General features: G+C 45.6%; 1 protein-coding gene across 3 annotated transcripts in view; it reads right to left on the reverse strand.

The window, feature by feature from the left end:
• Positions 1-12,039, reverse strand: part of UNC5B (unc-5 netrin receptor B) — a 159,864-nt gene that overhangs the window by 45,670 nt on the left and 102,155 nt on the right. For all 3 annotated transcript variants that reach the window (XM_034776033.1, XM_034776034.1, XM_034776032.1), the window contains exon 2: positions 2,812-3,033. In XM_034776033.1, coding sequence (XP_034631924.1) covers positions 2,812-3,033 — 222 coding nt within the window. The remainder of the gene's footprint in view (positions 1-2,811; positions 3,034-12,039) is intronic.

Below are 12,039 nucleotides of genomic sequence, written 5' to 3' on the forward strand. Positions count from 1 at the left end.
ACACACCCAGCCCTCTGCCCTGACCCCTGCACTCTCTCACACACCTCCAGCCCCCGTTCTGACTCCTGCACCCCCACATATACCCAGCCCCCCCACACCCAATGCCCTGACTCTTGCACCCCCCCACACATCCCCACCCCCACCCTGAGCACCAAACGGCAGCTCCTGCACACACACACACACACACACACATTCCCACCTGCACCTCCGGTCTGGGGTCCCAGCTGCCGGCCCCTTAAGTGGGCTGTAGCCCACGAAAGCTTATGCTCAAATAAATTTGTTAGTCTCTAAGGTGCCACAAGTACTCCTGTTCTTTTTGCGGATACAGACTAACACGGCTGCTTCTCTGAAATCTGACATTTTTGTTGAGAATTTTGCACCACTTTTCTATCAGAAAGGCATTTTGCCAAAGGCTGAATTTTTCAAAAGAGACTAAGGGAGTTAGGCACCCAAATCCCATTGAAACTGAATGGGTATTGCAGGCCTTCCTGAGGCTCCTTGAAAAATCCCAACCAAAAATCTTCCAACCTTCTCTGATCAAACAGAACAGGTCCGAGTACGGATCCTTGGGGCACACCACTGTTTACCGTTTGCCATGCTAAAAACTGACCATTTATTCCTGCTCTTGGTTTCTGTCTCAGCCACTTTCTAATCCATGTCAGTATTCTACGCCTTACCCCGACTACTTAGTTTTCTCAACCACCTCCTGTGAAGTGCTTTCTGATAGTCCAACTAAATTATATCTAATAGTTCTCCTTTATCAACACTGTTTTGTAGCTTGGAGAAGAACAATTTTCATCTAAAAAAGCCATGCTGGTATGATTCCTCCCACAAGGGTATTGAACTTAATTACATTGTGGTCACTATTATTAAGTGGCTCAACTATAGCTACATCTTGACTGAACTCCTGTGGGTTACATACAACTAAGTTGGGAACACTGTCTCCTTTTGTGTTCTCTAGAACTAGCTGTTCCAAGAAGCAACTGTTTTAACATGTTAATAAATTGCTTCTCAGTGGGGTACCGCAAGGGAGTTTGATAGGTCCAGTCTTATTTAATATCCTCATCAACAAAGTTGGAGGGAATCATAGAATCATAGAATATCAGGGTTGGAAGGGACCTCAAGAGGTCATCTAGTCCAACCCCCTGCTCAAAGCAGGACCAATTCCCAACTAAATCATCCCAGCCAGGGCTTTGTCAAGCCGGGCCTTAAAAACCTCCAAGGAAGGAGAACCACCACCTCCCTAGGTAACGCATTCCAGTGTTTCACCACCCTCCTAGTGAAATAGTTTTTCCTAATATCCAACCTGGACCTCCCCCACTGCAACTTGAGACCATTGCAACTTGTTCTGTCATCTGCCACCACTGAGAACAGCCGAGCTCCATCCTCTTCGGAACCCCCCTTCAGGTAGTTGAAGGCTGCTATCAAATCCCCCCCCCATTCTTCTCTTCTGGAGACTAAACAATCCCAGTTCCCTCAGCCTCTCCTCATAAGTCATGTGTTCCAGACCCCTAATCATTTTTGTTGCCCTCCGTTGGACTCTTTCCAATTTTTCCACTTCCTTCTTGTAGTGTGGGGCCCAAAACTGGACACAGTATTCCAGATGAGGCCTCACCAATGTCAAATAAATGGGAACGATCACGTTCCTTGATCTGCTGGCAATGCCCCTACTTATACAGCCCAAAATGCCGTTAGCCTTCTTGGCAACAAGAGCACACTGTTGACTCATATCCAGCTTCTCGTTCACTGTGACCCCCTAGGTCCTTTTCTGCAGAACTGCTACCTAGCCATTCGGTCCCTAGTCTGTAGCAGTGCATGGGATTCTTCCGTCCTAAGTGCAGGACTCTGCACTTGTCCTTGTTGAACCTCATCAGGGACAGCTCTTCTACTAAAAGTCACAGATAATACAAAATTGAGAAGAGCTGTGAATAGCAGTGAAGACAGAGAAATCACATAAAAGTGACCTAGACAGTTTGGACACATGGACAAGAAATGATCATATGAATTGGAAAAATACAAGCTAATATATCTGGGGGGAAATAATCTCAAACAGAGATATACAGTGGGAGGAAGAAAACTAGAAAGTGGTAAATTCTGAGACAGACTTCTGGGCAATAGTATACAACAAATTAGCCATGAGCTTGCAGGAGGATCTGGCAGCAGAAAAGATCAATTCGATTCTGGATGGCACATGAGGACACTTCACAGCACAGAGAAGGGTGATCACACTCCTGTTCTCTTTGGCTCTGGTGTGAATGCTCCTCCAATATTGCATTCACACATGGACACTTCAGTCTCAGACTTTACTAAAGACTAACAAAAAATCTTCAGTGGCCTGAAGGAAAATTAGACAAAGTAAAATGCACATAGCTTGACCAAACAAGGCATACTAGGGAGGCATTATATCAGTCTACAAATGTATGGATGGAGTAGGCAACAAGGAGGGAGAGGAAATTCTTTCTTACATGGTGGGAAGGTCTTCCTTGAACTTGCAAAATCTGACTGTGGAACTAGAGAAGGGGCTTACAAAACACTTCTAAAGGGGACCCATCCTGTCAGGCGATGCTGAAAGGAGGCAGTAATACTGTTCCTCATCCAAAGTGGAAAGGGATCCAGTTATTCCTCCTTTTCAAGCATGCCTGCACAGTAATGTGCTTTAAATACCACTGTGTTGTACACTACAGAGCCTTAAAAAGAGAGAGGGAGTACACAGATGAAGTGGCAGAGGAGAGAGAAAGTCAGCAAAGAAAGAGAAGGGGGGGAGGGGAGGAATGGGGTAAAAAGAGAGTCGGGTCTGCAATGGTTTCTTACCAGTCACCTCATCCAGGCTCTCCTTAGTGAGATGGTCATTCTGATTGACCCACTCGCCATTGCACTTGAAGTAAATCTGAGTGGCTGGGTTGGCTCTGCAGATCAGCTCCACAGGTTTGTTCTTTACAATGTATGCATCTTGTGGCTCCAGTAGGAAATGGGGGAGGGTCTCTGCAGGGGCTGATGGGAAGGAATCTGGAAGCACATCACCGTACTCAATTCCTGCAAGGAAAGAGAGAGAGTCAGGAAAACAGTTACTCCTACAGAGTATGCTCCACAAATGCTTCCACTAGCGTAACCAGAGTCTAAACCAATAAGCTCTTTATTTGAGAATTATCAGACACATACATGCACATAATATGTTGGGGAAGGGTCAACACACCTTTTGTAAAGGGAAATCATGCCTCACCAATCTATTCGAATTCTTTAAGGGTGTCAACAAGCATGTGGATAAGACAAGGGTGATCCCGTGGATATAGTGTACAGTAACTCCTCACTTTAAGTCGTCCCGGTTAACTGTTTTGTTGTTACGTTGCTGATCAATTAGGGAACATGCTCATTTAAAGTTGTGCAATGCTCCCTTCTAATGTCGGTTGGCAGCCGCCTGCTTTGTCTACTGCTTGCAGGAAGAGCAGCCCGTTGCAGCTAGCTGGTGGGGGCTTAGAACCAGGGTGGACCGGCAGCCCCCATCAGCTCCCCACTCCCCTAAGTTCCCTGTGCAGCAGCTGCCTGCAGTTCAGCTGTCCCTCCCCCCACTGCCATGTGCTGCTCCTGCCCTATGCCTTGGAGCTGCTCCCTGAGACTCCTGCTTGCTGTGCAGGGGAGAGGGAAAGAAGAGGGGGGCTAATGTCAGGGTGTCCCCCTCCCTCCCTGCTCCTGCACCCCGCTTACCCCATCTTCCATAGAGCAGGGGGGATACACAACAGGGCTCAGGATGGAGGGAGCTTGCTGGCAGCAGCTGTGGTCTCAGCAAGCTGATCTAATTAACAAGGCAGTGTACTTAAAGGGGAAATGCGCATCTCTCTCTCTTACACATACCATGTGTCTCTGCAATTGTCTCCCCTCCCTCCATTCCTGCTGCCTTGCAGAGTGAGAGAGTTAACCCTTGAGGGCTCAGCCAATTGCTAGTTCATCATTTAGCAGTAAGGGAAATATCCCACTCTGACTCCTCCACCTCAACCAAGCTTCACAATCATCATCACTGTGTACCAGTATTAAATTCTTTGTTTAAAACTTATAGTGTGTGTGTGTGTGTGTGTGTGTGTGTGTGTGAGAGACTATATATATATAGATAGATATATAGATATAGATAGATAGATAGTCTTTTGTCTGGTGAACAAAAAATTTCCCTGGAACCCAACCCCCTCATTTACATTCATTCTTATGGGGAGATTGGATTCGCTTAACATCATTTCACTTAAAGTTGCATTTTCCAGGAACATAACTACAACGTTAAGTGAGGAGTTACTGTACTTGGACTTTCAGAAAGTCTTTGACGAGGTCCCACACCAAAGGCTCTTAAGCAAAGTAAGAAGTCATGGGATAAGAGGGAAGGTCCTCTCGTGGGTCAGTAACAAGTCAAGGAAACAAAGGGTAGGAATATATTCTCATTTTTCACAATATCAGAGGCAAATAGTGGGCTCCCCCAAGGATCTGTAGTAGGATCAGTGTTATTAAACATATTCAAAAATGATCTGGAAAAAGGGGCAAACAGCAAGGTGGCAAAGTTTGCAGATGATACAAAATTACTTAAGATAGTTAAGCCCAAAGCAGACTGGGAAGTGTTACAAAAGGATCTCACAAAAGTGGGTGATTGGGCAAAAAAATGGCAGATAAAATTCAATGTTGATAAATGCAAAGTAATGCACATTGGAAAACATAATCTCAACTATACACACAAAATGATGAGGTCTAAATTAACTGTTTCCACTCATGAAAGATTTTGGAGTCATTGTGGATAGTTCTCTGAAAACATCCACTCAATGTGCAGCAGCAGTAAAACAAAACAAACAAAAAACACTAACAGAATGATAGGAACCATTAGGAAATGGATCAATAATAAGACAGAAAATATCATAATGCCACTATATAAATCCACGGTATGCCCACATCTTGAATATCACATGCAGTTCTCATCGCCCCATCTCAAAAAAGGTTTATTAGAACTGGAAAAAGTACAGAGAAGGGCAACAAAAATGATTAGGGGTTTGGATCAGCTTCCATATGAGAAGAGATTAAAAAGACTGGGCCGCTTTGGCTTAGAAAAGAGATGATTAAGGGGGGATATGATGGAGGTCTATAAAATCCTGAATAGTTTGGAACAAGTGAATAAGGAAGTGTTATTTGCCCCTTCACATAACAAAAGAACCAAGGGTCACCCAAGGAAATTAGAATCATAGAATCATAGAATATCAGAGTTGGAAGGGACCTCAAGAGGTCATCTAGTCCAACCCCCTGCTCAAAGCAGGACCAATTCCCAGCTAAATCATCCCAGCCAGGGCTTTGTCAAGCCGGGCCTTAAAAACCTCCAAGGAAGGAGACTCTACCACCTCCCTAGGTAACGCATTCCAGTGTTTCACCACCCTCCTAGTGAAATAGTTTTTCCTGATATCCAACCTGGACCTCCCCCACTGCAACTTGAGACCATTGCTCCTTGTTCTGTCATCTGCCACCACTGAGAACAGCCGAGCTCCATCCTCTTTGGAACCCCCCTTCAGGTAGTTGAAGGCTGCTATCAAATCCCCCCTCATTCTTCTCTTCTGGAGACTAAACAATCCCAGTTCTCTCAGCCTCTCCTCATAAGTCATGTGCTCCAGACCCCTAATCATTTTTGTTGCCCTCCGCTGGACTCTTTCCAATTTTTCCACATCCTTCTTGTAGTGTGGGGACCAAAACTGGACACAGTATTCCAGATGAGGCCTCACCAATGTCGAATAAAGGGGAACGATCACGTTCCTCGATCTGCTGGCAATGCCCCTACTTATACAGCCCAAAATGCCGTTAGCCTTCTTGGCAACAAGAGCACACTGTTGACTCATATCCAGCTTCTCGTCCACTGTGACCCCTAGGTCCTTTTCAGCAGAACTGCTACCTAGCCATTCGGTCCCTAGTCTGTAGCAGTGCATGGGATTCTTCCGTCCTAAGTGCAAGACTCTGCACTTGTCCTTGTTGAACCTCATCAGGTTTTTTTCTGCCCAATCCTCTAATTTGTCTAGGTCCCTCTGTATCCGATCCCTACCCTCTAGTGTATCTACCACGCCTCCTAGTTTAGTGTCATCTGCAAACTTGCTGAGAGTGCAGTCCACACCATCCTCCAGATCATTAATAAAGATATTAAACAAAACCGGCCCCAGGACCGACCCTTGGGGCACTCCACTTGAAACCGGCTGCCAACTAGACATGGAGCCATTGATCACTACCCGTTGAGCCCGACGATCTAGCCAGCTTTCTATCCACCTTACAGTCCATTCATCCAGCCCATACTTCTTTAACTTGGTGGCAAGAATACTGTGGGAGACCGTATCAAAAGCTTTGCTAAAGTCAAGAAATAACACATCCACTGCTTTCCCCTCATCCACAGAGCCAGTTATCTCATCATAGAAGGCAATTAGGTTAGTCAGGCACGACTTCCCCTTCGTGAATCCATGCTGACTGTTCCTGATCACTTTCCTCTCCTCTAAATGTTTCATAATTGATTCCTTGAGGACCTGCTCCATGATTTTTCCAGGGACTGAGGTGAGGCTGACTGGCCTGTAGTTCCCCGGATCCTCCTTCTTCCCTTTTTTAAAGATGGGCACTACATTAGCCTTTTTCCAGTCATCTGGGACCTCCCCCGATCGCCATGAGTTTTCAAAAATAATGGCTAATGGCTCTGCAATCTCACCCGCCAACTCTTTTAGCACCCTCGGATGCAGCGCATCCGGCCCCATGGACTTGTGCACGTCCAGTTTTTCTAAATAGTCCCGAACCACTTCTTTCTCCACAGAGGGCTGGTCACCTTCTCCCCATGCTGTACTGCCCAGTGCAGCAATCTGGGAGCTGACCTTGTGCGTGAAGACAGAGGCAAAAAAATCATTGAGTACATTAGCTTTTTCCACATCCTCTGTCACTAGGTTGCCTCCCTCATTCAGTAAGGGGCCCACACTTTCCTTGATTTTCTTCTTGTTGCTAACATACCTGAAGAAACCCTTCTTGTTACTCTTAACATCTCTTGCTAACTGCAACTCCAAGTGTGATTTGGTCTTCCTGATTTCACTCCTGCACGCCTGAGCAATATTTTTATACTCCTCCCTGGTCATTTGTCCAATCTTCCACTTCTTATAAGCCTCTTTTTTGCATTTAAGATCAGCAAGGATTTCACTGTTTAGCCAAGCTGGTCGCCTGCCATATTTACTATTCTTTCTACACATCGGGATGGTTTGTTCCTGCAACCTCAATAAGGATTCTTTAAAATACAGCCAGCTCTCCTGGACCCCTTTGCCCTTCATGTTGTTTTCCCAGGGGATCCTGCCCATCTGTTCCCTGAGGGAGTCAAAGTCTGCTTTTCTGAAGTCCAGGGTCCGTATTCTGCTGCTCTCCTTTCTTCCTTGTGTCAGGATCCTGAACTCGACCATCTCATGGTCACTGCCTCCCAGGTTCCCATCCACTTTTGCTTCCCCTACTAGTTCTTCCCTGTTTGTGAGCAGCAGGTCAAGAAAAGCTTTGCCCCTAGTTGGTTCCTCCAGCACTTGCACCAGGAAATTGTCCCCTACACTTTCCAAAAATTTCCTGGATTGCCTGTGCACCGCTGTATTGCTCTCCCAGCAGATATCAGGGTGATTAAAGTCTCCCATGAGAACCAGGGCCTGTGATCTAGCAATTTCTGCTAGTTGCCAGAAGAAAGCCTCGTCCACCTCATCCCCCTGGTCTGGTGGTCTATAGCAGACTCCAACCACGACATCACCCTTGTTGCTCCCACTTCTCAACTTTATCCAGAGACTCTCAGGTTTTTCTGCAGTATCATACCGGAGCTCTGAGCAGTCATACTCCTCTCTTACATACAACGCAACTCCCCCCCAACCTGTTAATACGCAACAGGTTTAAAACAAACATAAGGAAGTACTTCTTCACATAATGCAGTCAACCTGTGAAATTCATTGCCAGGGGATGTTTTGAAGCCAAAAGTATAAGTGGTTTTAAAAAAGAATTAGATAATTTCATAATGGCTATTAGCCAAGATGGTCAGGGATGCAACCCCTTGATCTGGGTGCTTCTGACTACCAGAAGTGAAAACAGGGGATGGATCACTTGATAATTGCCCTCTTCTATTCATTTCCTCTGAAGTATCTGGCACCAATCAGTGTCCGAACACAGGATACTGGGCTAGACGGACTATTAGTCTGAACCAGTGTGGCCATTCTTATGTAAAATATCACTGCCAACTACTTCACTGCCACTACTGCCACTCCACACAGTTTGCCATACCCTCTTAGAAGCCCCATTAGTCTGACTCAGTGTGGCCATTCTTATGTAAAATATCACCGCCAGCTCCACACAGTTTGCCATACCCTCTTAGAAGCCTGAAAATGATTATTTTCTTCCAGATTTTGTCCTTCCCCTGTTTATCCCTCATGCTTCTCTGCTCTGCGGCAGCCTTTCCCTTTCTTCTCTCTCAGACACCTTCACCATGTGAGTGGGGAAGTGCTTGTTTTCACTGCTGACAACAAGGGCAGCTCTCAGTAACTTTCAGTGTGTCACATACAAATGGTGGAAACAGAATCCAACAGGGGCCAGCCTACTAGCCTTGAGGCATCAAAGGAGACCCAAGTTTGGGTGCCTCGCTCCTGGACCAGTTCAAGGCTGTGAGCCCTACAGAGGGCCAGTGCCTGTAGAGGAAGGGAGCCCTTTTAATCACACTATAGTGATGTCCTCTGGCTAATACACAGAGGGGCATTTACCGGCTCAGGAGAAGTTGCATATATTGACCTCATCCCCTGGAAGCAAGGCTGATACAATGTGTACCTTAAGGGAAGGGAATGGGGAATATCTCTCTGGTTCTGAAAGAGATTGGAGGCCCTCAGAGAAGAAAAAACAAATATTAAGAATCCAGAGAACATTCGTCACTAGATTATAAATTAAATGTACTTCTGACATGTTCTGTGCTCCAACAGAAGCCTGCTCTTTCACCCTTCATTGGAGCCATGAGCAACATATGACTCAGCCAAGTGCCTCTGACCCACAGCCATGCTGCTGCTAACCAGACCCAGGGCATCCATAGTGTGTCACTGGCACCCTAGTACTCCAAAGTCACACTAATCCTGCAATTCTTGCTGGGTGGAGGTACTTGCAATAGGGAAAATATACGATAAATCCAGGAGTTGGGGCAGGCACTTCATGTCAGAGCCACCTCATCATTGCCCAAACAGCAATGTGAACGCATTATCAGGACACAAGACATTTGAGGCTACTCTGAAGGAGGGTGCTTGGAGGATGTACCTACAAGTCATGGATCAGAACCAAAGGGGTTAAAGAAAATCAAGCCGCTGAAATGGAAAGGAGGCTGTTCACACTATCTTCCTCCCAGTCTCCTGCTCCATGTCAGCTCTTTTCACAGGTTCCCTTCTGTGAGAATGAGCAGAGGGTCTGGCACTGCCCCAGGGCCTCCAATCCCACAGCCTAAAGGAATGCATTGGAATGATCCAAACAAAACCCCAGCAGGGCTTGCATTGGGAAAGCTGACCATGACCGCAACATAAATCACACAGACCTGCCTTTTCAGGTTTTAGGCACAGCTCTTTTTTGGATTCCAGTGGTCCCCACACCAGCCAACTCTCCCGCTTCTTTTGCATAACACTCACATTCCACTACCCCTGCCCATGCCCTGCTCATCCCTCTCAGAAGATTATACACTCCAACACAGAGATCACAATATTTCATGAATGATCAACAATAGAGGTTTTGCAGCAGCTGCAAATATAATCCAAAGTACCAGTGACTTTTTTTTCCATGACTAAAACCATTGAATTGGTAATGGACTTGGACACCACACTCACAATCTCCCTGGCACATAAACGTGACTACTTCTATTCCAGCCAGGCCATTTGCTTTAGGAATCAAGAGCTATAAAGAAAGCAAGATCCTAGAGCCCTTGACAGCGGAGCAAGGATTTAATATATTAGTCTCCTCTCTAGAAACCTGAGTTCAGGTATGACATTTTGGTCACAAGTGTCGTGAGTTTGTCAGGTATGATCTTAGTGAATATTTATCCACATATACCGAAAGTTGACACAAAGGGACAATTGGTAGCTCGTGTTCAGGCAAGGCCAAGTAGTGACACAGAACAGAGGTGATGTAGGTGAGCACTGAGCTACCACAGCAGAGCTGTATGTGCCCAGGAAACAGCATAGGACGTAGCAGGTCGGGCTTAAGATGCTTGAGCAGAGTTGCCTGCATGCCCTACATGCAGCTCTAATGAATGCTGTCCAGTTCATCACCTTCATGAGCCCTAAAATGTAAACTAAGAATCACTAAACCCCTAGCATTCACAAATCACAAAATCAGGCCCTTTAAAAATCATGAATTTTTAAATTTTGAAGGTTGTTTTATTGACTTTTTGGTTTCAGAGCCTTTAGGTAACTTTCAGGTCAAGTTTTCAGGCTTTTCTCTGCAACCCTGAGGGTTATAAGCTTATCTTTTTTTCAACTGGGAAGTGGAAGTTGAGATTCTCAGCTCCAGGCACTAGGGCTTCACAGTAAATGTTGCCAGATTGGTGATAAAATCTTGAGAGCTGGCAATGCTGAAGTGAGCCCACTCCCCAGTCACCCGTAGCAAAAAGCTATGGTATAAAAGAGGGCCACGGAACATTGAAAGTGTTATAGGAAGTAAAAAGAAAACAAAAGCCAAGCAGACCAAGAAAGCAAAATGACCAAGTTGCCTCCTGAGTGAAAAGCAGCGAGTGAAAAAACACACGAGGTCAGTCATTTAAAATCCATTTAGGAAAATTGACCTTCCATTTCCATTTTAACACAACACTAAGGGAGAACAGTAAGAAATTTGTCATAATCCATTAACTGCTCTTTTGGAAACAATGAATTAAACTCCAAGCTAGCTTCTCTCTCTCTCTTTCGGGCTCTTCCCCTCTCTGCTGCTGCCACCAGCCATTCCCTCTCTGATTTCATTTGCAGGTCTGTAATTTTCTCAGCACCCTACCAATTGCACTGGGACACAGAATAATTAGGATGTACAATGCCCTCCTGGAGAGCTATTGTGAGCTGCTGCCCAACTCAAACACCAGGCTGCCGGCTGACGCCCCAAGCCATCACAGGGTAGGAGGGGAAGAAACAGGCAGGAGAGCATTATGTTTTTGTGAAGAACTGAACACAGTGCAATGAACATTCAAATACTTGAGGATTGAAGGATTTAATGAATAAGTGTCCTTCAGTGTAGATCCCACAGATAAACAGCGGGGAGTGATGACTAAAGAACAAGCATGTTCACAGCTTTCTGTTTTGGCCTTTAAAAAGAAGACATTAGTACAAAGCTCAGCAGGATATCTGAGAGGACAACCAGCACTGGGGGTGACATAAGCACCCCATCAGTTACAAAGATAAGGAGCAAGGGGGTGGGGAGAGCCTATCAGAACTGGGGGAAATAGGTACGGGAAGAATCACAGTCAAAACTGCTGACCATGATAATGTTGCAGGTGATGTTCTCAATGGAGTGCATGGATTTTACTGCTGGGCCTGACATTAGACCATGGTCTTTTGCGAACAACACCAAACACAACTGATAGGCATAGAAAGGTTCTGGCCAACTATGGAGCACAAAGGACAGGAGCAAAACCAAAATGGCTTCTGCCCTCAGTGAGTAGAGACCAACTGATACAGATGGACAGAAAGGAGCAGTATAGGAGGAGCCTTCACCTTTCATCAGGAAGACATCATCTTATACCTCACATCACTGAAATGCTGCTACCTCTGGGGTGAAGCAAAACAACTATTACACAGTAACACAACAACACAACAGCAGACCCTATTAGAGTTGAAATTTTAGCCAGGCGCCAAGGCTAAAAGCTGCTCATATCGCAAAAAGCGTCACTCGAATTTTTGAAGTGCATTAGATCAACAGAAACCAGGTGAAGTGGAACATACACTGCACCTAAGATACATGTTCAAGGTAAGAAATAAATGACCATGTTACAAACCATTTACTTGACTATAATCACCCTCCCTAGTCACCATATTCAATGCT

This window comes from Trachemys scripta, chromosome 7, assembly GCF_013100865.1.
Source record: "Trachemys scripta elegans isolate TJP31775 chromosome 7, CAS_Tse_1.0, whole genome shotgun sequence".
NCBI lineage: Eukaryota > Metazoa > Chordata > Testudines > Emydidae > Trachemys > Trachemys scripta.